The following is a 26,925-nucleotide window of genomic DNA, read 5'->3' on the forward strand; positions in this document are numbered from 1 at the left end:
GGCATAACTGGGAGTTCTTGTTGCTGCACTTGCACGATCCGAATGTCACAAGGTCTAGTCGGACCGTGTTTGTTCTGGTCATTCCTGCCCACCGCCTCTTGTCTTGTTGCACTTTGAAACACTTGTGTATAGGTGCATTATAAATTCTCAATAAATAAATGTATTGGATCAAAGAAGTGAACCGCAGAAACTCCCACTGAAATCTCTGTGAAATTAACAGAAATGACGATGACCAGGAATTTCTTCATTTTTTAAACCTGATTTTATATCGTCATATGAAAGGGACCAGTATGGGGGCCATATTTGCACAGATCATAGCCAACCTGTATATGAATTCGTATGAAAGAAACTTTGTCATGTCCTATGGTAACCCGTTCAGACAACATGTCAAATTAAGGAACACATTCATTGATGACATCCTCCTGATTTGGGAGGGTTCACCAGAGGAACTTGTGGCATTTTGCAATTGGTTAAATACATGCAACCCACATATCAGAATTTGCATACATTATGATAGGGAGAAGATCACGTTCCTTGATTTCTGTATTTGGGGTGATGGTGGGATGCTTAAAACGAAGTCTTTTACCAAAACAACTGACAGAGACACGTTGTTACACTGGGATCGTTTTCACCCAGAGAGTTTACGCAACTCTTAGCATGCTGGGACAGAAACGGAGGACCTAAGCCGAGATAAAGCTAGAGTCCATTTAGTCCATTTATCAAAAGAAGGTGAGAAATGGCCAGCCTAAAACCCATTGAATACAAATAGCGTTTACTGATTATTGTTCTTTTTGTATACATGCACATTTCAGTGACCAAGGATCTGTTCCCATGACCTTCAATTTTTGCTTTAACTTGGGCTGGTTTATTGTATCAGAAACTGCTTTGTCAAAAAGGAAGGAACAATTCCCCCACAATATGCACACTTTGGGTGATTGACCTTAATTGTGTGTTGGAATCTCCACTTTTCTCCATGACTCAAATATAAAGGCAGGCTTGTTGGCGTTTCTGAATTTCAAAAGGACTCCAACCCTCTGAGTGAAAAGATTTCTCACTAGTGTGCTGGCACTTTTTCATCTCAGTGCCCATAGTGCTGCTATTGGCGGGGAAAAGTTTACTGTTCTTAAGCGGTCTGACAGAGTATATATTCTTGGTAAAATAAATCCACCTGCAAGTATAAGTATTCTATGAACGTGCACGTTTAATGCCGTGATAATAGTTGTGTAATGGTTAAACTGACCTTTCCTTGCAGCCTTATCCTACGGTGAGGTTTTTGGGCATCGTATACCACTTATCAATCTTAAAGAACGGTAATGTTCTGCAATGTGTATGCCCCGTCATTACACTCCCACAAGCATTGTTCTTGGGGAAAGAGCCAATTTCATCTTGGAATGTCAGCAAGCTGAAGAGATGCGAGCAAACAAGCGGATGCACATTTATTTTAAGTCTAGGGTTGGGCCAGGTTTCAGTTAAGCCCCAGATATGGGTTCTTTTTGTGTCGTCTTTGTGTGTGTCTGGAGAAAACGGAGAGCAAAAGTCTGTCGCCTTAGAGTGGACTTCGTTTTGGAAAAAAAGTTATCGTAGACGTGTGCCATAGACCTTTCCAAATTGAATGCGGCTGCATGAAGCCGTGGGATTATGGCCGTGTGAGCAGATGGAACAGTTGTGTGATGCTAAGGAAATGTGACGCCCCCGCCCCCAACAATCCTTTTGTCTCTACGTTCATGCTGATTATATATATTTTTTTTAACTCCTAAAAATGTTAAAACACTAAGATATTGGTTGAGAAAGCTTTAGGCCGACTGGCTGTCTGTTCCTTACTGAAACCTTGGTCGACATGCCTGCAATTTACAGCAATTGGACATCCAAAGTCCTGCTCTTGGGCTGATGCAATGTGTCGGTCAAGTGGAAACAGGCAAGATTTGCAAGTCCTGCAGGTCTTCAGTCAAGGGTGACAGAATAGAGCAAGGAATTTTACCTTTGTAGCTAAAAAGCAAATATAGCTTGGCCCTTCGGCAGTAAACATGGATGCCCCCATGGGCTAATGGGCCTCCTCGCTGAAGATGCTGAAAGCTAAATAACCATTAATATTAAATCCCATGCAAAGATTCTCGTCTTTCATCCTACCTCTTCAGAGGGATAAAAGACACGGGAGCTATTTAGATGCCACAAGAATGGCACTGTTGAAATCCACCCGGGCATCCAAAAAAGTCTCTTTCTGCTGCTCGGGGTTTGCTTGTGTTCAAAGGCGGCCTCTTTCCTCGTGGTGACAGAAGAAAGCAGCAGTGAAATCCCAGGCGCATTATGTGGTTTTCAGCTTTCCAGAGATCTGCTTGTAGAGTCCATGATTGTGTACGGAGTTCGCTTCATTATTTGTGGAAACATTGAAGGTAAAGGGCCATTGTTTTGAAATTACCTACCAGAAAATTAATATGTAATATAAACAACCTGATTTATAAGTAAAAAGTTAAGCAAATATGCTTTTGTACGGGAAGGTTGTTTGGTAACACTTTAGATGTATGAATTCGCTTGTTTGCATTGTTTCTACCACTTTAAAGGCCATGTCCAAATACGCCATCCTTCGTAAAAGATTGCCAATGAATCGACGTGTATACGCTGTGTCCGGTGTTTGCAGTGTACAATTGCACCCCTCTGCTAAGAGCTGTTAATCGCTTGTTATCTGAAGCAATAGAGAACCGTCCAGATGAATTCGCGTTTTTAGAGTTGTGTAAAATGGGGTTGCTTTGGGACAGAAACCAAATAAATTAACTGGTGTTTGTGCCCATTTTTGTTTCCTTTTACGTTTGATAACGTGGCAGAATACATTGAGCCTCATTGCGAGTTTGGTGGTGCGGTAAAAAGTGGTATTCCATTACTGCAATATTTTGGGTTATAATGGAATTACTGCAATTTTGACTGCACCACCAAATTTGTAGTTTGACCTTTAAGTGGAGGATTTACCTCCAGGACGATGCTGTAGGTAAATTCTCTACTTAAAGGTCAGAAGTCGCAGGATTTACCCTGCGGGAACAGTAAATCGCCCAAACATCCCAATGGAGTCCTTTGACCTCCAAAAATGGGGAGTTACACTAACCTGTCCATACTTGTAAGCCTCTGGTAATTCCACAGCTCCAATTGGTGTTAACAGTAGACAAGTTTGGCAATAATTTACCACCAAACTCGTAATGAGGCCGATATGACTTTGTGTTGCATTTGGCCTCAATACAAGTTTTTTGGTAAATGTGTGATAAATCTTAGTTATGATGATATGATCTGATATGATATTTTATTTATATAGCGCCTATACACAATGTATTTCAAAGTGCTTCAAGGCAAGGGATGGAACAAGGGAAAATACAACGAAATTCTTACAGGCCATGAAGAGTAAGGATGTGAAATTAACTATCGTACTCGGCCTGACGACATTTCAGATAGTGCAAGAGCTAAGACATAGATAAGGAAGGGAGGGGAAGAGTGGGAAGGTAATGGAAACAGACAGGCGACTACCGTACTAGGCCTGAAGACATTTCTGGTAGAGCCGGAGAAAAACAAAAGGTGAGGGAGAGGGGTGCAGAAAGGGAGGGGAGGAACAAAACAATCGACTATCGTACTAGCCCAGACAACGTTTCAGATAGTGCTGGAGAGGGGAGGGGGACAGGAAGGGGAAGGGGAGTGACAGACGAGGTTGCTGTCATACTAGGTCCAGAAAGTAAGGCGAGGAGGGGAGGAGATAGGAAAAGGGAGAGGGAGGAGAGAACTGGGAGTAAGCAGTCAAAAAGAGTGAAGCAAGAGCGAATACAATTGCAGAAGTAACACATAATGTTGCAAGCCAGGATACAAGATGAAGATGGGAACAGCATGATTCAGGGCCACCATGAGTACAAGATGCAAAGGAAGTCCAGCATGAGAGTTGAGAAAGGGTGACGCACCCTAAATCAATGAAATCCATAAAAGTAAAATCCAGCATTGGCCACAAGACAGTGATGGTGAAACCAGAAGGTATCAGTACAGACTCCTGTGTGCTGGAAGGGGGGGAGGGCGCAAGGGAACCACACGGGGGGACCAGAGAGGGTGGGGATGGCCTGTGGGGACAGAGGCTGTAACACATGTTGGTGCATGCTTACCTGCTGTCTTAGCAGGGTGTCGGACCCTGGATCCTCCTGGTCCGAACAGGTCCAAACAGGAATTGCCCTTCACTTTGGACCCCAGGCGAAAGACCCCCTTGATCTAAGAGTTAAGAGCAGGAAGGAAGAGGCAGGGCTAAGAAGGTGGGCGGTGCTTAGGTCAGGTGACCCAGATCCAACTACACCTGCTCCGCCAGCTGCAAATGAAGAGAGGCTGGAGGGCTCCTTAAGTGGGGAAAAGAGCGGCAAGCAGGAAGGCACCAGGTGGGCGGGGCTTGTTACGTGGTGAAAAAGAGCAGCAAGCAGGAAGGCACCAAGTGGGCGGGGCTTAGGCCAGGTGACCTAGATCCAACTACACCTGCAAATGAAGAGAGGCTGGAGGGCTCCTTAAGTGGGGAAAAAAGCAGCAAGCAGGAAGCCACCAAGTGGGCGAGGCTTAAGCCCGGTGACCTAGATCCACTTACACCTGCTCCCCAGCTGCAAAGGAAAAGAGGCTGGAGGGCTCCTTAAGTAGGGAAAAGAGCGGCAAGCAGGAGGGCAACAGGTGGGCGGGGCTTTCTAAGTGGTGAAAAAGAGTGGTTATCGCTGCTCGGTCCTGTGGTCTTATCACGAGATTAGAAGTGGTGGCATGGTGCTGTAAAACCTATTTTTTAGGAGTCCAACGAACCGCCTGGGGATTTTTGGTGAAATTATGGGAGCCCCTCTTCTGAAAACGAACACGGTTCAAATAACCTGTTCTATGGTTGGTTTCCCACTCAGGAAGGTACCTTTTACAGTGGAGGAATATGTTTGCATATCAGTCTGGTCCCACCCACCAGGGTAGTCCAGCCCTTCTCCTCTGAACAAGAGTACCAATAGCAACCCCAGACACGTAGTTTAGCCTTGTTGTACCTCCTCATCGAGGTGAAGCTTTGCCCCTCCAAGCACAGTGAGCAAGGGGTCCATGTCTGGATTACCCTAGGGTTAAAGTTGAAGTTGCTGTTTCCTTATGAAGCATGCATACTTACAAAAGAAATTCCATGATAAAATGACAGTTAAAGGGGCATTAAGATTCTGTTACAAAACCTAAAGATACCCTAAATTGAGCAGTTTAGGCTAGCTATGCAAATCTGAAATGCATCCCTTACACCCCTGCATATGACATCATTCATGACAGTTGTCACAGACGGCCACAACTAACTCTCAGAAAACGTTCAAGGGTTTTTATTTCAGTTTTCAGCAGGCCTAATGGCTGTCCCTCTCTGTCTAACCTAGGTATGGGCAATCCCACCCTAGCACAGGGGTCCCTCAACCCCAGACTGGCACTAGCGCTCTGTAACCCTTACTATCTAAAAGCTATTTATTGATGAGGCATTTGCCTGTAGGCCATAACCTATCTGTCTAGACTTCCTCAGGCTACAATCGATGAGACGCCTATCCAGGACCCCAGCTGCCCCGTGCTTTCCAATCTATCTGGGCACTCCCCTGCTCTTCTATGTGTTTCCCCACTATTCCACTCTGTCTCTCCCCCCCCTACTGCCCTACTCTCACCACTTCCTTCCTTTCCTCTCTTCTTCCACTCTCCCTCTCTGATGTTCCTCTCACTATGATCTACCTCCACCATCCGATTTACTCCCTACTACTCTCCTTACTGTTCTGCCTTACTCTACGTTCCTTGCTTTCTCCACATGACTGGGTCTCCCTTGTCCTTGTCTAATTCCGGCCCCCTTTACACTTCTGTTCTGTTGGTAAGTGGGGCCCTATGGGGCTGTAAGGGAGTGTACCCCTGCATTAGAAATGACACATAGACAGGCCTGCCTGATCTCCCCAGGCCACGCAGCCTTTGTGTAAGAACATCAGAAGGGCCCTGCTGTAGTGACAAGTGCCAGGCAACCCCTGACATACTCGGCCTGGCTGAGGAATGGCTACTGCCCTGCACCACCCAGCACACGTGGCCCAGGGAGTCAACCCTCTAACAACCGGCACATGAACATCTCGGCGAAAAGCCTCTGCAGAGTGGATGGCCAGAATGCCAGTAAATTAATGACGCCTCTGTATACATTTCAAGTATAAAGTGCACTTTATATAGACAATGAAAATGTATTCATAAAGATCTTTTGCTGCTGCTTAGGGATAGGTTTTAATGGTAGTGTGTGGTGTTTCAGGTGTTTACCCCGTCTTTTTTAATATAAAACACAAAACTGCTGGTGTACATATATATGCGGGTGTTTATGGCACACATCCTAGACCTGGGAATGCCTCTAAACCTCCGTTTTTTATTTCACAATAGATCCCATTTGTTGGATCTATGGCTCTTTTCTTTTAACATCTGGGGAACGCTATCTTATGACTATTGCAGGATGAAGTATAATTTGGCTTGTCTTTTTGCTTACTCTGCACCATTTTACCATATGGGCTTTTTTTTACCAATAGTGTCTGTTTTATAGCAATTGACATTGTATATTACAAGGACTTATGGATATACTACTGTACATGCATTTAAGTCTGTAGATTGTTTACGAATGCATTTGCACTTTATTCTCAAGGTTTATGTACTGTAGATTGGGAGATATTTGTTTACGAATGCACTTGCACTTTATTATCAAGAATGTATGTGTTTGTATTTGCATCGCTGCTGCATCAGTATATTTGCATTAGCACTTTATGCTTATGCGTCTGCATTCGTTTTGTGATTGCATTAGTACATGTGCACTAGCACCATATGAAAAATATAATTGAATACTTTTGTTCCCTTGTACTACGTATCTACATTAGTATTTTATCAAATATCTGCCTGTTTTAATTCCGTCTTTTTTGCATTGCATGTACCACCATTTTTTCCCAATTTCCATTCTTTGATGTATTGACTCATTGCTATGGATGGACTATATTGTGGGTCTTACATTGGCGGCACTGTGCCGTACTGCATAAATAGCGTATTGGGCAAATGTGATAGTGTAATTTTTGGCCTATTGTTATTTGTTATTTCTTGTGACTACCCGTGGCTAACCATTGTTGGTGGGATATCAAGTATTATTTATCTTGGTTTTGTCTTTGTTCCCACTTTGGGTTCTAGTACGTTTCCTGAATTATTGGCACACACCATCTTTTCTTTTACCCATTATTTAGGGTGTTTCTGTCTGGTATCCATTGACAGAACGGGATCTTGATCCACTCCAACATGGCTGCCACGGTTATCACACATGGAATGAGTTTGTGGAGATAGGCGAAACAGCAAAGGGACTATGCCTGCATACTTATTGGGATTGCAAGCTTTGTCCTCCTTACGTGATCAAGCGCTCAGGGAAGCGCGAAACGCGTTGTGTTCTAGGATTCCCCCATGGCGTCCTACCACTGTCTGTTTTGCGTATGCTGATATTTTTTAACTGAATCAAATAAACTTGTTTCTAATTTTGGATAAGAGTTTCTGATCTTTGCTTTGGTTGCGCATGGGAGATGTCGAATACCTCAGGAAGAGTGTGTTTTACGCCCTCTGTTTTTGTGGATATATAAAACCATTTATACCTTTGACCACCTACCCTTGTGTCACTTTCTGTGTAATCTAACCTAGTATTTCCTTTCCGAGAGGTGTGGGCCATTCCTGCACTTATTATCTTTCCTTCCTCTTGCCCCAGTGCTGCACAATCCAGTTGTCATAGGACTCAGGGTGAGTAGGGATGCCCGTGATGCGTAAGGGTCAAGGGTAAGGGCCAAGATAAAAGTTAAAGCGTTATCATACCCGGCTACAGCAAACTCCTGTCAAGTGTACAGTAAACGATCCCCCGCCTTCCTAAGACTACAATATGAACTACACATTTGTAAGCCATTTAAAATTACTGCAAACAACTTCTGTGTTAATATAGAGGACTGTTAGGACTTATTTTCTATACTCTGGCCTGGTGGGCAGATATATAGACGACCAACCTATATTGTGACGGAGACAACTCTGGGGAGCGGTAACCAAGCCAGTTCAGGTAACAGTGACAGGCAGTCTAGGCTAAGATCTTCAGAGGTGATGAGCTTGGAAAGGGTCCACAATGAGGTCACACAATGGGAATCACAGATTACACTTAGACAGGATGTATAAAAATAGTTATTTATTTATGGCCAAAACACACTATGAAAAATGACTCCTAGCAAGTAGTTATCACACAAGACTAATAGACAATAGATACATATCTACAGTCACTTATTATAGGGCATAATAGATATCAGAAACTCCTGCAAATGAAAGGTTAGATTAGTATCATGCACTTCAGGTCCACAGAGATGATCCCTAATGAAAATTGTCCAGCCCTAAGCCGTCTGGGGCCTTTTGCCCAATAGTTCAGGTAAAGGTTACACAGAAGTTATGAAGCCGAAGAAAATGCAGGTAGGGTCTTTGGGGCCAGGGAAGGGTTTTTAGGTTAGGGTACAAATAAAACTAACTACCAAAATTAGCCCCAACTTTCATAAGTCTTTTGCCAAGCAAATAATGGCAAAGCCAATATTGTCAGAATAAAGGTTTATTATAAGCCAATTGACTTATAATTGGAGTGTAGGGGTAGTTTAGAAGCTCTGTAACTTACCCCCATACTCAGATTCTTCCCCAGACTTGACAGGACAAAGGAAGAGGGTCTGAGGTTGCTTTTCCCACTGAAAGTCTCAGTCCTCGATTCACAGGGTTTGCAGGTTTGAGCTGATCTCCGGTTGGTGTCTTTCACTGTTGCAAGGACTCTCAAGTGAAGAATGCAGCAGAACTCGATGCAGGACTGGACTCGGGTCAGGTAAGTGATTTCGGACCGTGGTCGTAAAGGGAATCAGCGGCCGCGATCGGACTGCCCTTTCTAGATCGGGTCCCCTCGAAGCTAGGACGCCGAAATTTCATAGAGGTCAGTCTCGTAGTGCCAACTGATGATCCCCCAAGTTCCAGGTCGAAACTCTGAACGGTGACGCCGGCAGTATGGTAGCCCAAAATCAAAGCTGGTTAGCCACAGGACGGTTCCAGTGCAATTCGAAGGCTTCCTCTGGCAGGGCCGCTCCAAGGGTTGCAGCTCCTTTGCAGGCCTTCTAAAGATCACAAGCAATACAGGGCCCTTCCAAGAAAGCAGCAGAAGTTGGTCGCCAGCCATCCTTCAGTCAGGTCTCTGTTTTTTTTGCAGGTTTCGCAGCTGGATAGGATGTTTGGCTCCTTCAGGATCTCAGAATAATGGGTGCAGGGTTCCTCTTCCTATCCTCAATGCCAGGTAAGAGCAGATGCCCTTACTAGCCAATTGCATGACTAGGCCACACACACACCCCAGCAGTGGTCCAATAAGGACCACTGATGGGAACATTCATGCACACCACTCAGACACACTGAAACCAGTTTGTGGATCGGGACCAGACATTATCCGCCCACATCCTGCAAGCAAACACACACAGCCCTCCAGTAGCCCACCAAAGCTCCTGCTTTCCCGGGGCACTGGAAGTCCTTGTAAGGCTAAAGAACAAGATGGCAAAAGGACAAGCAAGAAATCTTGTGGCACAGCCATGTTTGACCAGTAGCCACACTTAGTGGCCAAACGCGGTAAGGCTATAAGGAAAATTACCCAAAAGTGGGGGAAAAGTCACTGCTGCCACCAGCTTATCCTTTAAGCACACCTAGAGTAACCAAAAATCCTCTGAGTAACACGACTAAGGGAAACAAGGTTTCCCAATACTGAAATGTCAGTTTCCCCATGACATATGAGCAAAAGCCAGTGCAATGAAGCTTAAGGCTTCACTGCACTGTAAAAAGTACAGGTCAGATTCAAAAATAAAAGCAAAAAGTTTGGGGGTTCCATAAAGATGGAAGGAAAGGTGGTGTAAAGAGAAATCTTCCCTAACAAGAACCAATTTCAGAAAAGCATGACTTTTGATTAATGCTAATAGCCAATTACTTATTTTTTGAGTCAAGAATTTTTTTTCTATTGACCGTTCAAGAGCACGCATGGCTGATGAAAAGTATTTTTTAATTTTTGGGGACATCCTGTTACTTTAAGATAGTATTTTAGTTGTACTGCTCATGCGAAAGGACTTTGATCTGAAGACGAAATGCCAAATGCATTTGCTATTACATTTTCAATTCAACTGTTTATTTCTCAGAAGTGTCAATCCATTTTTAACAGTTGTTCAGCAGTTCACAGTACTGTGTGTGCATCATAACAATAGCTACATTTAATCCAGACAATTTCAAGAAATGTTTGGCTGCTCTAATCCACAATTAGGTCTTCATGAGCACCCTATTCTCATTTACCTAGTGACCAATTTCCTCCCTTTTTGTCAAGTTATCACCAAGCTGGTACCCAGTACCACCCACACAACCCAAGACCTTAGAGTCTACCGCCCCCATCCGGTCCTCAATGCCCACCTCTCACTCTGAGGCCATAAGTACCTCTTTATTGTCTCTCTTCTCCGTTAAGTCAAAGGTACCACCATAGTCGTCAGAATGCTTACCATCCGGATCCCACTATGCCCAGATTAGGCTCCTAGTATGCCCACCTTCAGGTCTTCAGTGACCGTCAGTGCCATTAGGTCCCCCAATACCACTTTCTCCCAAGAATCATATCCATGTATTACCTCTCCCATCATGTCTGAAATGTTCACCCTCCACATCAGAAACATAGTGGTCCCTCCCCATCCTGATATCCAGATTCACCATCCTCAGTCCAGTGCTCCTTCCAAGTTTTCCATGACACTTAACTTCCCCCAGCAGATCCAGATGCCTCTACCTAATCAAATCCTCAGTGCCATCTCACCAATCCCCCTATAAAACCGACAATGTTTACTATTGCAATTATACTGGGATTGTCAATTGCAAAGTGAATTTCAAAATTGTGCAAAATAGAGGTATGCAAACTGGGATCTTTTTTTGTGTGTTAATGTGAGGAACCTCTCATAACAAATAATTATAGTTCTAATGGGTGCTACTGGTTACAGCAGTTTCCAGAGAAGCCTGTGGACTAGTTTACAACAGTTCACAGACCAGGACCAAGAACTGTGTCGTGGTGGTGGTGGTGGTGTTTGCAGAGAGGTTTGTAGTTCTGTGTACTGCATACACGTGTTTAAATCAAATCTAGATGAATTCACAGATCATGATTGACTGATTCTACCCCTCCCCAATACCCACTAGTCATGTTGATATTCTCGATTGTAACAGTGATTTGGCAAAATTTGTTCAGTCCCGCCCTGGCACTTTCGTATTACTCTTCTCTTATGAATGGGGAGGTGGTCTCCTCTCGCTGCCCACCACCCCATGCCCTGCTTCCCACCAGCACAACCTATTCCTCAGTCTGTTAATGGGGTACTACACGGCCCATTCCGACCTTCAAAACTCCCATTTCCTTCAGTGCCTCATTTCCCAAAGCGCCTTAAGGGCAGCAACACTACCCAGTGATCCGGGTCTGTCAGACTGTTGTGCAACGTGCTGCTATCACAGTGAAACCTTAAGCAGCCCATGTCCGTTAGGTCAGCCACGCTATGACATTCTTCATCCTTAATAAAAAAAAGATTTCTCCAGCATTGGATCTTTCATCGATACGCATGCTTTAACCATTTTCTGCCGACAAGCTCAGAATCCTTGATAACCTTAGTAACTTCTGGGGCACTTGTGGTCCACGGATGAATATGTTTCTAAACCATCAATCAGCCCCACATCTCTAGTACACCAGAAGGGATCCAAACAGATTGGAAACACAAGTAAATTATAAACCTCCTTGGACAATTTTGGTAACGTGGACAGAATGGCAGGCTCATCTCTGCAAGGTCGTGGATCGCTGGTTAGTTACAACACAGCGAAAATACAATTGTAACCCAATAATAAAAGGGACTGTCCAGTCAAGGTTGTATACACATATCTACTTCATTATTATCACAACAGACAGTTGTAGCCCACTACAAAATACAACCCACCCTGTAAAGGAATTCAGAGGATAGACAGTTTCAAGAAGGAAAGGGGGTGCAGTCTGGATACTGACACGCGGGTAGCCGGCAAGTAATTAATCACAATAGTTCAAGTATACTTGGTTTCAGCACAAAGGAAGCCAGGGGTCGTAAAATGTCACTAAAGGCTGTAAGGAAAGGATGGTATCAAACAGTGAAGACAGACACAAGTGATCACAGTTCAAGGGTGTTTATTGAACTTAAGTGGGTTGGTTGAATGCCTATCTAAGCCTAAAACTAAGGATGGGAGCAAGCTGCGACCAACAAATAATAACAGTCCTAGTTTTGTCTTTGTCCAAATGAAAGGGCCTATGCTAATAAACCTATTGCCAATCCTTACTTCTAAATACAAATGGTGTGGAACAATAGTGTATTAAAAAAGAAAAGTGTTCACGAAATAATATGTCAGGATAGTTGAGTAGTTGGCTTCCCTTCCCCACGTTTTCTGCATGGGGTAAGTCGGCACGTTCGAGCTTCACACACACTCTGGCTTCTCTGCCACAAGGGTACGGTTCAAAGCATAGTTAACCGGGCCTTCCGACAAAGCCTTTTCCCAGTCTCTTACTGTAGAGGGCCTGTCGTAACAAACAAGCACCAAAGTTCCTTTCTTTTAAGGATTTTCACATTCACAAGTTCTCACTTCCAGTGTTCATCATGGGTCTCCCTCTTTCAGGCTCGGACCCTTTATATCACAATTGGTTTCCCTCGATCGGGCTCGCCCATGGATCTCCCTTGTTCGGGCTTGGACCATGTATTCTCTCTTTCTACTTTATCCTCTTTATATAAAAAATCGAAGACTTTCAAATGTGCAATGGGTTTTGTTCAAACCATTGCAGGACCACTTCGATTTACTTCACACAATGTTCTGACAAATCTTCCACTTTAGTTTCTGCCACATCTTGGCTAGATACCTTACAGAGACCTTTGATTGGGCACACCCGCAGTGCCGGACCCCTCCGTTACTTTATTTTGCACCTTCACAGTTTCGCATTAGAGTTCATACATCCATCAGCAATTGAACTTTATTTGCGTCTTTCATTACACAAGTTAATTCTTTGCTTTTGCTTTCCTCAGACAATGTTGCCGCTTGCAACGTTGACTTCAGCACATACTGGTCTTGCATCAGACTCCCCAACTCACCGGCTGTGTTGATTTCGCTGGCGTGGTTTTGATCCTGGAGCCAAGGACGGCACCACAGCGGCTGCAGCTCCTCCACGACTCGCTCATTCATGCAGGAGGGCCTGGGTATCTTTGATACACAATGCATGACTCTTTAGTCTGGTTTCCTGGTCTTACGCTTTCCAATCTGAAGGTTTCTGGAAAGTAGCGGTTTCTCAGTGGAAAGATGAAGGGTATCTCCCGCCTTGCTGTCCCTTCTTGGTTTGCCGTCTTTCTCCTCTCGTTCAGCTGCCATCTGGAAAACGCTATGCCTTTGTGTGCTTTGCCTCACGCAGAGTGTGCTCTCGTGCTCTGCCTTTTATCTGTGTGGGGAATCTTAATGGAAGTCAGGTGTGAGTGGTTAACCATAATTTCCTGACCACAGCATTGGGACAAGTCAGGTGTAATGCTCGGGTGCAAGCCTGTTTTCTCCCAGAGTGGGCTGTCTGTGTGAATGTGTTTGTGTAGGGAAAGTCTGGGTGGGGGGGGCAAAGTCCCTAAGTATCCTACCAGGTAGGATGGTGTACAGGTGATACAGTGGAGGGATACCACGTCTCACCATCCGGCGTCCGACTCCTCGAAGACTCATCACCCAGGGGATCCTGCCGCACTGGTCCACCCCCACGGTCTGGATCCAAAGGCGATGGCTGTGCCCTGGCCACCTGAGAGAGATCGATCCCCGGGGACTAGCAGGTGAGACAACTTCTGGTTTCTTACAGGGCCTTTGGAGAAGGACCAGGGGGACAGAACCACAATGCGCTTTGTGTTGGTAGAAATTCTTGGTGCTCGACAGCATCAAGTGGGTTTCAGGGCGCTTTGCATCTTCTACGACAGTGTTCAAGACAGGAGACGGCTGCGGTATCGAGCAGCAGGCAGTTCGGCAAACGAGGCTGGACGGATGGCTGCAGGCTCGCCTACGCGGCGGCTCTGGGTCAGGACTCCTCAGTGCTGGTTGGCATCTTTGAAGCACTGGTCGAGGCATCTCTGATGGTGTGAGTGACTTTGGCATGATAACAGTCAGCGGTGCAGTTGGTTGCAGCTCGAGGCACTCGACTGCCTCAAAAATTGCCTTAAAAGTGGACACTGGTTGATGCTCGTCAGTGCAGTCCTCCTAACTTCTTTGCTGGGCTTGTGTCATCCTTTAAGTCGGACGGCCCAAAACTGAGGAGAGTGTTGCAGGCAACGTTCTCTTCTTTGGTTTGGTTTAGAGACTCACTGGCACTTCCCACCTAGGAAACTTGCTTGCAGAGCCTAGCAGGGCACACTGTGTGCTGGCTGGGTACCGGTTCTGGAGCTGCGAGAGGGTCCTCTGGATTCAGCATCTCCCTCTGTTTGCTGGGAGATGTATAGGGGTGGGATCTTGCTTCCCTCTTGAAAATCCGCCAGTGAAGGAAGAATGGACCTTCAGCCAGGGTCCAAATGAGTCGTCCTTGTTACTCCTTGCAAAGTATTCAGATGATCTACTAAAAGAGGGGCTCAGCCCTCTTTTAAAGCCAAATGGGCCCCAGTGATTGGTGTAGGCTAAGCCTACCTTAATGAACCAATCCTGGATCCCCCACCAACAATCTTCTGTTATCCGTGAGGTCATAACCTCAGTGCTTTACGACAGGAAAGGTAACAGGGTGAAAACATGTACTAGTAAGTCCTACCCATCTTCCTGTCTGTTGTGGATCAAAGGGTCTCTCCGGTTAATTGAGCTCTGTGGTTCCTGATCAAAGCGCCCGTCTCCCTTGAAGTTGTGGCGAGAACAGAAGTCTGTCTCCATCAAATCAGATATATCTACCCTCTGAAAGGGGGTCCCCTTGCGGGGTTGCCTACTGTAAACACTTGCCCCAGACATGACAGTTCACTGGCCTTGATACTAAGACTGTCATTCACCGTCCTGTTTGGCGTTTGTATCCGCGTTGGCGATTACGCGCTGGAAGGGCGTGCGGAGGTTCCACTACGTGATTTCTCTGTTACTCACCCTACGGTCTAGTGGTTTTCCAACATGGCGTCGCTGGTAGTATTTCTTTCCTCCTCTCCCAGCGATCGCGGCGTTGCAACCCCCTTCACTGCGCTAGCTCTCTGCTTTGGGTTTACACGCTAGTTTTTCAGCCTTGACCTCCTCGGTCACTTTCTGTACTTTCGGTCCGCCCTCTCCGGACTATCTCTCTCTCCCTTCCTTCCCTCAGCTATACGGTGCGCTGTTCTCCACGCCCGCCTCCTCTGCCTTACCTTTCGGCTGCGCTGTCATTCAGCCGCCCTGGTTCCTGTTGCTCCGGAGTTGTTTTCTCTGCTGGTACCCTTTCCGGTGGCTATCTTTCTCTCCGGAACCTTCTTTGCTTCGGATGTCCGGCTTTGCCTGCTCCCATCAGCTAACTGCCTCAAGAACTACAACTGCTTGCTCCAGATCCTCTCAAACCGCTACACTCCTCGGAGGGTTTTTTCTGCCTGAACAGGCTTTTTCCCTTCGTACTGTCTCGCCTCGGGAAGGGGGTCCCGGGTTTGCTATACTTTAGCACTCACTGTGGCTTCCTCTCGAGACAGATACTTTCAACACAAAAAGGAGAAGGACTATCTCTCTCACAGGCAACTGCAACCGGAGGACTTTGAATCAGGTGAGGAGAGTGGGGAGGAACGGGAGTTAGCGGAACCGGCCAAATCGGACAAAGGGGCGGGAGCTGGCTTCAGGTTGACACAGATGCATATCAAAAGGGTGTTGGGTATTCTGTCTTTTGTTAGTCCTGCGACCAAGCCTCGCACAGGCCTGCTTCAATTAACTTCTCATCAGTATGCGCTGCCACCAGCAGGGCGGACAAAGGAGAGGGAGGATCCATGGAACCTTTGTCGGTTAATGAGGCTGGCTATGGCAGGAGGAAGGTTTTGCCTTCCCCCTTCTTGAGATGCTTTGATGTGCCTGTGGCTGCCACTATCCAGCTGAACATGACAGGACTGCGTCTGTAGGCTGTGTCCACCCAGAGTACACGTGACTATGCGTTTTTTGTGCCGCCAACATAGGCGCCGCCAGACTGCGAATCCTCAGTAACTTTAGTATTATAAGCTTTTAAGACTCACCTTAGCTCAATGATAGATGCTGAGCTCGCATCTGCACCTTGACTGGGTCTGTGAATATGGATAAATCCTTTCAAACAGCTTGCAAGTGAAGACGGCAAACTGGTTTTACATGCATGGAAGTGTGTCACAGTGCACTATAATGGGCTGTACACTGCCTGCTGTACTTTGACGTGACTTGTGTATATCAATTAACTGTGTTTACTGTAAGGGGTCAGAAATGTGAGGCGGACAACTTTTATAAAAAGATTTTCATAAGATGCCATTTTATTAACTCTTAAACTTAATCTGTCCCTCACACTTATTCATATAACAAAATTATGAGGGGAATATATGGCAATTTAAAATATAACAAAACCACAGTTATTTCACACTTAAACATAGTAACTGTTTCTCTTTGTGGCCTGGGTAATGTTCCCTTCCCCAAATTCAAAGCAGCAATATGTAACAATAGTTCAAAATCAGAAACTTCGGTTTTAAACACAGTTCTGGTGACAAGGTTCTTCTTGCTCCAAAAGTCTTTTAATGGACCTTTCCAATAGTTGAAAAGAAATAACACTTCTTTGTTTCTCCGCTTGTAATAAACTTCTTCTTAAGAACCAAAATACTTTCACAGTTCGTTAATAGCAACAGAAATAGTTTGTCAGGATGATTCACAATGATTCAAAAATTCATGTACAGTGGCCTTGCCACCACTTCTCCACGGTCTTTAAACCACAACGCAGTACTTCAATATCTACTCGTACGTCCCATCGCCTTTCCTCTATCCTTGTGGGCGTCCCCAAACATGGGGTAGTACCGAAACCTTCGCCAGCGAAAAATTTAGCTTCGCATTTAAATTTAGTACAACACACGGTGCATGAACTCGGGTGTGGTGACGCCCTGCCCTCCGGCGCCTCATCTGTCCTTTTTTCCGCACGGACGGTGACAGACCTGCCAGCCAGTGAAGAGACTTTTTTTTTTTACTTTTCCGCTTGCTCACCTTACTTGTTTTTCGATCTTATTTAACCTCCTTTCGGCGCCTCGCCTCCCCCTACAAATGTTGGCTGCAGGAGGATTCACGAGATGTGCTTCGTGTGACTGCTCGTTCCTGTGCTCAGACCCCCATGCACTCTGTCTTGAGTGCTTGAGGCCCGACCACCGCTGGGACGCGTGCGCAGCTTGCAGCACTCTGTCACAGGGCATTGAAGAATTGGTTGTCGTGTTGGAGGGAGATATTCCACACTTCTCCGGCGCACCTTAAGGGCTTGATCTCCAGGGCCTCTCGTCAAGACAAGGTAGGCCATCTGTTCAGCATGACTGCTCAGCGCAGCAAATCTTTTCTGGGGGTTCCCACAGGCAAGGGTTCTTCAGATTCAGGTTCTGGCAGACCTGAGGCCACTAAGGCTACCGGCCCCCAAGCAGAGGGACGGGTAGGCTCTTCTGGAAACTCCGGGTTTAGACCTGAGGTGTCAAGGCTACGGGCTCAGAGGCCTTACCGGGCTGTCCTCGGAAGGACGATTAAGTTCTTCCTCTTTTACCCCAAGGGGGTAAAGGATCATCGGATGACCCCTCCAAGAGTCAGTCCTCGGCATGATCCAGTACGACTACTGGCACAGGTGCCGAGGGCGCCCAGCCTACCGCTGCTTGCTCAGGGTTTGAGAGTCAGGGCGTTGCGACTACCGGCCGAGGGCTCAGCGCTTACCGGAGTGATCTGAGGTTGACGCTTGTGCTTCAGGTGCAGGTCCCAAGCTGTATATCCTCTCATGTTTGAGCCCTCTCGTGGCTCAGGGCCTTTGCGCCCTCCCGCCCAGTAGAAGAATGGGGCGGAATATGCAAACGTCCTCATTAAAGTAGGGAAATGAGGGATAACATGTGCCTGGAGAGTGAGGCACCCTGCAAATATACAAACAAGCCCCATGAAGTGCAAACAGACTTGTATTTACAGTTTCAATTGTGCATCCGTGCAAACTGTGAAAGACTCAGTTTACTGCCTCCCATAACCATCCGCAAAGTAGGACTGTGCCATGCAATCCTAAATTTTAAAAATGCCATGCAATCCTAAATTAAAAACTGCAATGCAATCGTAGAGAAACGTGCGACCATGCCAGTTCCTGCATTGCTCGCATATGTACTGCTTCATGGAACGAGGAAAACGAGGAAAACGAGGAGGAGGAGGAGGAAGAGGAGGAGGAAGAGGAGGAGGAGGAAGAGGAGGAGGAGGAGGAGGAGGAGGAGGAGGAGGAGGAGGAGTAGGAGGAAGAAAAGTAGAAGGGCCACAATCTACCATACAAGCACAATGATATTGGACATGCCTGATGAGGAAGTATATGGCACATACCACTTCCATCCTCCCCTATGTCATCCTTGAATTGGTCAGTAAGTGGGAGAATGACCTGCTGTCCCCAACCATGTGCTCGCAGCCAATACCACCCTTGGTGAAATTCGTAACTGCCCTTCACTTCCTGGGGACTGGCACATTCCAGCAGACCAGAGCCATTGTCGTGGGGGTGGGGGGGGTATTTCACAGCCTACACAATCACGCTGCCTCAAACAGGTCCTACGCTGCATCATAGCACGCGTGCACAGCCACATAGACATGCCATGCAATGTGCTGGCAAGGCAAAGAGTGGCTCAATTCTATGCAGTTGTTCAGTTCCCACGGGTACTTGGGGCAATTGATTGCACACATGTAGCACTACAGCCCCCACGAGCCACAGAATATATATATCAACACCACAAAAATTGCTTTAGTTGAACGTGCAGGCCATCTGTGATGCTAAGGGTCACATCATGGATGTGAACACAAACTACCCGGGATGCAATGCCATCGTGAACGTTCGGCAATAAAAGGCTCATTGGTGTGTATCAACCAACACACACCCCAAAACACACTGTGGGTCACATCCACTATAGAATCACATACCATAACAATATTTGATGATCGTCATTTACAGGGGACAGTGCTTACCCGCTATCACCCTTCCTGATTACGCCTATCCAAAATCCCACCACACCATGGAGGCACGCTACAATACAGCACACATTGCAACCATAGGCATAATTGAGCAGACATTTGGAGTGCTGAAATCATGGTTCCGCGGCCTGGACCATTCAGGTGGAGTGCTGTAGTATGCACCAGCTGTGTCATGTTAAATCATATTGGCATGTTGCATCTTGTATAATAGCCACATATCACGGCATACCAATAGAGGTGAATGAGGGGTTGCAGCCACAGGCAGTACCCATACCATTAGCAGGCCAAAGGGTGAGGGGGCCAGCACATACGCAATCAGCTCGTACTTGACATGAATAATATCCAGTGTGAAAGTCACACCATAGCCACATCTCTGATCGCCTTTGCTGATGAAACACAGCAAGTACAGTTGGGCCATAACCTGAGAATGGCAGTCCAGGTTGGACATGCGGTGTGTGCTTCATTCTCAAATAACACACATCCTCGCATCCTTCACATGAAAACCTGAAAACCTCCTTAATATTACATATTGCATTCCCCAAGTCACTTACCCAAGCATGCAAATACAGATAACTGGGTAACTGGGCTACACAGATCAACCAATAAAGTAACATGGACATGACCCATTTAACAATGTCAGACAAAGAGCAAAGAGCATGGCACACCATCCCATAATGAGCCACATCCATTACCTGTTACTAACGCATGGACCCCAATACGTACATTTTAGTTGACCTGATAATAAGCATGTACCATTTAAATGCCACTAAAAGGCAGACCCCCTCCCCTGGTGGAGGGGCTACAGGGTTGGGCGGAGAGGTTGCCAGGGCTGCAGGAGAACTGGCGGCTGCAGGCAGCAGCTGCCCAAAACTAGCTGGGGCAAGCATGAAGGCTGCTCCAGCACAACAATGCATGCACAGCAGGTGGCCTGGTGGGGTGGCCCTACTCCCCATCATGCTGGGTGGCCTTGGAGTTCATCGGCAGGGTCACGTAAGTCTGCTTCCAAAGGACCAGGACTCTGGGCTCGGCGCCATGGTATTTTTCACTCCAGTGAGGGCTTTGACACTTGAAGACCAGAGCTGGGTTAGGGATGAGCTGACGCCCTGCATCGTAGGATGGTGCCCACAGGACTGGGTTCTTGTGGGGTGCAGACCTGGGCCCTTTTGTTCCATTTGGTGGATGCCTAGTGCTCTGGGCTGACAACCCAGTGTGTCCCAGTCCACCACCCAGAGCCCTGCCAGCTCTTTCGCTGGGACCCCTGCCAGCTTCTGGCCTCACTCTGGGCTCAGGGCCATTGGACAACACCTGCACTCGGGGCACCCAGGCCACCTCTGGGCTGGTTGGCTTGCTGCCTTCCTGGTGCACATGTACAGGCACGGGGGGGGGGGCGTCCAACAGCTGCACCACTCAGGCACTACCTTAGGTGGACTCTTCCCATCCACTATTATGCCCCCCAGTGGGGGCCAAAGGTGACAGGCCTGAGACAAATGCATGTGTCAGCCATATGTCCTATGTTTCAATTTGTGGGGAATATGTGGGTGCGAAGTAGAGAGGTTTTGGGGTGCTCCTTGTGGGTGCTTGTACTTTGTGGGGGATGTGTGGGTGCAGTGTTGTGTGTGGGGTGTAGATTGGTGTCTGTACAGGGAGTAGGAATAGTGGGTGTAGGTGCAATTTTCATTTTGGAGGTGCAGATTGGTGGCTGTACATTGAGTTGGACTAGTGGGCATAAGTGCAATTTGCTTTAGGGGGGTGCAGATTGGTGGCTGTACAGGGAATAGGAATAGTAGGCGTAGGTGTAATTTGCATTTGGCGGGCGCAGATTTGTAACACTACTAGGACTGTGAATGGTTAGAATAAGTGCAAGTGAAGGTGATCACTTGTGAGTAATCATCCTGCAGTTTTGGACTATTTTTGCTGCATCTATTGCCACGGGTCACATTGCGCACAAAATTGTCTATTTCAGTGGGTCCTTGGTTTGCACTGTGGACTTGTCTGGTGCAAACCTATTTTCTTTGCACTGTAGGGCCCTGCTTGCACTTATTTCTGTTAATGGCCTTCTCACACGTTGCATTTGGGCCACGCAATCTTAGTGCACGCATAAACAAAACACTTTTGCATGAACCTAGCGCTTTTTTCTGTAAATCAGGCCCCTTGTCTTTTTTACCTTGAGGCACAATGCCCCGCGATGCCGCATGAAGCCATTTTGCATGCCTCTTACCTCTCGTATCACAAAAGTGGAGACCAGCGGCCATTTCCAGGAAGTGAGCTGTAGGCTGGATTTTCGATGAGTAGTTCATGTCTGGTCGTAGTAGAGTACTAGAGTATGTTGATGTTTTGGACTGCAGGCTACAGTAAAGAGTCCTTCCACTTTGTGGCTAACAAAGTCACACAATTTAGGAAACGTTGTTATGAGTATGCTGAACATGGGACCAGGGACCTATTCACACCTAGGTGCTCTCCTTGGGGCCTCTGCCCCAACTCACTGAGCAGAGGCCTTGAGCAAATGTAATACTTGCTTGGTTTTTTGGTGTACCTGTGTACGCCCACCTCACATTGCTATATCGGCTTTATTTTTTTGAAGGATACTGAAGGAGAGTGTTATATGGGCAACTTTGGGGATCTCAGCAGAAGGACCTATTGACCATTTTATTTGCTGTATTTAAACCTTGGTGGCGCCCAGAGGGGAGGTGGGGTGGTCTTTCCTGTGAAGTGTGTGTTGGCCGTTTTCTGAATGTGTTAATACTCCTAATGTAATGGGTTGTAGTGTAACACTTTTGTGCTGTTTTGATATGATATGAATAATCAGACTTAAACAACAAAGCGGAACGACGTATTCATTCTATACAAATGTGTGCATGGTGTGTCTGCACTTTAATTCCTGGGCAAATGGTCGGAACCGCTGCCCTTTTGATTGAATATCTTGGCATATGGGGAGAGTTCCTTGGCAGTTGAAGTCAGTATCTGACGTGTGGTATGATAACCTGGATATTTGTTAGCAAAACCTGGCATGCAGTATGACACGACTATCGGGCATTTGCTGAAAATGTCTTGCATATCGCGAGCATACCTGGTCAAATGATAGATACCTGGCAAACGATGCGAGTACCTTCCCGTCTGATGGAAACCCTGCCATAAGGTGAGGGTACCTGGCAGACGATGGCAATGCCCGCCAATGCTATGCCGTGGCGCATGCCAAGTATCTGGAAATATGATACGTGCGTGCCTGTCAAATGGTGGCAATACATTCCATCTAATATGAGCACATGGCCAAAATGATGGTAATGCCAGCGATGGAAGTACCTGGGCATATGATTACATTGTATATAGTTAACGGAGCACGTTGTGCAAATTAACAGATGCAGGAACGTCTTTTGATTCTTTTCAAATGGTTTCACGTTTGTGGAAAGGATAGTGCTGCTGTATGCAGCCAATGGCAGCGTGAACTTCGCTTTAAAACAAGATGGTCACATGTTCTATTCTCTAACTTTTTTTTTATCTTGCCAAAAAATTGATTTAGAATTTCAACCCGGCACGACTGGTGCAAAGGTGTATAACGGATTTCGCAACAAAATGGGGAATGGGTTGCAAAGGCGCACAGTGAGTTCCTCTTATTAGAAAGGATTGGTCACATAGACTGCAAAGTTGGTATCAATAAATGGGGATTTTCAAAATGAAACGCAATTGCCCTAAAGTAAACTCCTCTGCAAAGCTGTATTGTGGGTTGCTGTAACTCGACCCTGTCCATGTTGGGACGCTCTGGAGTTGGGTGCACTTGTTGGTGAACTCGCCTTTCTTTTTTCTTGTATGGGTAGATCTGCTCCAGGCGCCCATGGATAGATTGGCAACCTGTCCATGATTAGCAATGCGCCATGCTCCGTGATCTGTAAAAGATGACACATTGTCCCTTACTTACAATATGCTCTTTCAGTTGCACGAGTATATGGTGTAGAGTCCTGGTGTCTTCCTCCTTAACACAAGAACCGTTCTTTTGGGTTACATAATATATAACAATTAACACAGCTTGCTTAACTCTGATGTAGACTTAGACTGAAAAGTCCTGATACCAGTGTGTGTCGTAGTTGGTGCCCCATTCTTGCAGTTGTGTGACCCTTCCACCAATTCGGTAGTATATACTTTTGTTGATGTTGGAAGGATAAAAGTCGGAGCCAGTGAGATTTGTATGTATGACCTACAGGTGGCCCACAGATCTGTGTTGCAGGTGTATGATTGCCAGCGCAATCCACTCAGTTATTGATGTATGCTTTTGTTTTTTAGGACGTTGCTGTGGACAGCCCAGATATTAATACTACGTTGCTAGTGCATTTCTTTGGACGAGGAGGCCGAGAAAAACTTCAGTACTCGCAGTTTCAGAGGTATTCTAGTCCCCTTGCTCTAATATGTATGTACTATGCGTTTCTTGAAAGAATTTGCACAGCACTTACTGAGGCCAGAAGGCAGTGGATCCGTCCACAGATAACACTATCAGTGACCAGGGCGCAAGTATGTAGTACAGAAAGTGAATAGCAGTTGTGAAGGCCATAGCCATAATGGTATAATGTATCTGTATGTCGATATAACGTGTTTGCTACGTATTTAAAAATCGTCATGAATTAAGAATTCACCCAATGTGAAACCGGCGTATTTCCTAACATGTAAATACATAAAATAATGCATAACTTGTGAGATCCAGTAGTGCCATCTCTGGATCGAGTGACATTTGCAATGTGCTCAGCCTACGGCCTTATGGCTAATTGTGTCACCCTAACCACTGAATTTTGTTATTGGACCATAATACACCACCACTGCTTCACAATACCCCCCTTAACAGTTGAACTCAGCACCCTAATGTGTAAAGTGAGTCCCGAACAATTGGTTCTTTTGGGTCTGTGGAAAACTCAATGCAAAAACACCAAGTTTGTCCGCTTTCTTTTTTTAACATTGTGGCAAATTGGATTCTGCCTTGCAGAGGCTAAAATGCCCACTCAGCCCTCACACTGCTACAAACCAAGTGCCAACACAATCATAAAGGTAAAACGGGCACAGTTAAGCGATATATCACCTTCACCTTTTGTGGTAATGTGGGCCAAGGGAAGGCTATGCTCTGAAGACGTGCCTAAAGGTGATTCAGTAGTAACCCAAACAGCAAAGCATGCCAGTCCAAAATAAAGGGAATGGCCAGTCAAGGTTCTATAAAAATAGACATAAAGGGCTTAATAATATTATCTATTTGTATTTAATCAATTAAGACTTTTTATTTTTTTTATTTGTATGTATTCAAAAAGAGAACTTTACAAAAAAATAAGTAGAAAAACTGAGGGTCAAAAGTGGCTTATCCTTAGCAGAGAGTTTCGCGCCCCCCTGCTGGGAAATTTTTGAAGGTACTTCATTGGCTCGTTAAGTTTACAGAATGATGGAGGCAGGTGAAGGAGGAGTTTGTTGTTGGTTGCTGCCTCTTGTGTTTGGATCCAGTCTAAGTCTTTCAGTTTCATGAATACTGTAGTCGGGTTTGCACTGAGGTCGGCTTCCGAACCGGTGACTGACTCAAGTAAGGCCCCGTTAGATTCTTTCAAAGATGTTAGCATTTTCACCTTACCAGAATGTAGCTCTTTGTTTAGCAGTCCGTACATTTCAACGCTGTCGTCCATGATACATTTTCTGTATAACCTGAGGGCATTGATGTTTACTGTGGCCTTTAATGACACGAGGCTAAGCTCACGACGAATTGCAGCAATGGATGTGGATTTTGGAAGAGAGAGGACCACCTTCCAGAACAGGCTTTCTAGTTTCGGCCAGATTTTGGTTGGGATCGACGGCATGGCTTCAGCACCATAGGTGATAGAAGGAACAACTTTTTTCCTGTAGAATTCTATCACTGGGATGCATGAAAATTTTCCAAATTTTATGTCGATCGCCTTGCCTTGAGAAGCCAGCTTCTTGATTTTGTTTTGAAGGGTTGCCTGCATGGAAGACTTGTGTTTCGAGCTGTCTAACGAAACACCCAATATTTGTATTCGGTAACCCTCTCGATCTCGTTTTCCTCTAAGCACCATTTGTATTTATCTGTGCTTTTTTTCTGTCCGGCTTCCATAAGCACCATTTGTATTTATCTGTGCTTTTTTTTCTGGCCGGCTTCCAGAATCATGATTTTAGTTTTCTCTTTGTTTATTTTTAAGTTGTTTTCCGCGGTATAGATGAGTAAGTTGGATAACTGTCTCTGGAGGCCAATCTGGGTCTGATCCAGTTAAATGAGATCGTCAGCATACAGTAGGTGGCTTATTTTGACAGTAGCAACTGACGGTGGAAAGGTGCGTGCCAGGTCTTCTGAGGCCCCATAGTCACCGATGTAGGCAAGGAACAAAGCTGGGGCTAGGGGGCAACTTTGTTTTACCCCTCGCCCGGTCTGAATTTTGCCTGAGAGGTTGCCCCTTTGTGACAGGCGGACCCTGAGAGTGGTATCCGAGTGTAGGGCATTGATTGCGTGCAGAATCTCCTGAAGGCAGCACCAACCCTCTAGTTTTTTCCACAGGCAATGCCTATCGACTAGGTCAAAGGCCTGAGAGAGGTCGATGAAAGCGACAAAGATCTGCGGTTTGACCTCCAAAACCTTGCTTTTCAGGGTGCTGATGGGTAAAATGTTTGCTGCCGTGCCCATGTTTCTTTTAAAGCCCGTTTGGAACCTGTCGTTGCAGGGGGCCGATTCTGCCCACGCTTGGAATCTTTTCAGAAGCAGACTCCCAAAGACTTTACCAATGCAGTCCAAGAGGGCTATGGGGCGATAGTTTAATGGGTCTGTAATGTTGCCCTTCTTGTAAATCGGGACGATGATGGCTTTAGTCCATGAAGGCGGCAGGGCTTTCTGATCCGCACATTTCCTGAAGATTGACGCAATCAGCGAGGCCCATTCCACTTGGTTTGATTTCAAATCTATGTTTGAGATTCCGTCCGGGCCCGCTGCTCTAGAGGTCTTCAGCTTTTTAATGTGGTCTCTGATTTCAGGTTGGTCGTCCAATTTCAGCCAATCTGCATTGAACAATTTATTTCCGAATGAAACGTTGGCTTCGGGGGCTTGGAAAAGGGAAGTAAAATGCTATATCCATTTTTGCTCAGCCATGGCATTAATGATCGAATTGTTGTATGAGGGTACCGAAGATTTTAACATGGACCAAAACTCTTTCACTTTATTTCCACATATGGCCTTTAGCATAGTTTCGGCATCCTGCTGATAGAGTTGTTGTCAATGGTATTTTACCCAGTTTTTATAAATTGATATTGCCAACTTTAGTTCTTTGTTTTGCGGAAGGTTTCAAGCCACCTCTTCACCCTGCGGAGTTCACGTCTTTTTGCTACCAGTGTAGCGTCAAAAGTGTGTCTGGGCACGATAAATGTAGAGACTGACTGTTTTGATTTTGCCCTGTATTGGACTAATAAGGGAACATAATCCAGGATTTCGTTTCCCTCTGTGCTTCCATCATACACATATTTTGCCAGCAGAGTTGTGACTGCTTGCGCTGTCAAGTTCAAGCGGTTTCCCCGAAAATGTGATTCAACCCCCATGACGTACGGTGCAGGCTGTTTAAAATGATTGTCCAAGGGCATGGTAAGCTGGTTGTGTCACTGGCTGTTGTTTTACGGACTTCAAAGTCTTTCACCTTTCCCAGGAGGTGTCGAGAGGCGAAGATGTAATCGATGGTGGCATGGAGGGAACCTTGTTAC

At 46.0% G+C, this 26,925-nt stretch overlaps 1 protein-coding gene across 2 annotated transcripts in view; it reads left to right on the forward strand.

Moving 5' to 3' along the window:
- Positions 1 to 26,925, forward strand: part of MICU2 (mitochondrial calcium uptake 2) — a 1,758,017-nt gene that overhangs the window by 1,439,479 nt on the left and 291,613 nt on the right. For both annotated transcript variants that reach the window (XM_069640674.1, XM_069640673.1), the window contains exon 8: positions 23,488 to 23,585. In XM_069640674.1, coding sequence (XP_069496775.1) covers positions 23,488 to 23,585 — 98 coding nt within the window. The remainder of the gene's footprint in view (positions 1 to 23,487; positions 23,586 to 26,925) is intronic.

Source organism: Ambystoma mexicanum, chromosome 7q (assembly GCF_040938575.1).
Source record: "Ambystoma mexicanum isolate Mex_15411 chromosome 7q, UKY_AmexF1_1, whole genome shotgun sequence".
Lineage (NCBI taxonomy): Eukaryota > Metazoa > Chordata > Amphibia > Caudata > Ambystomatidae > Ambystoma > Ambystoma mexicanum.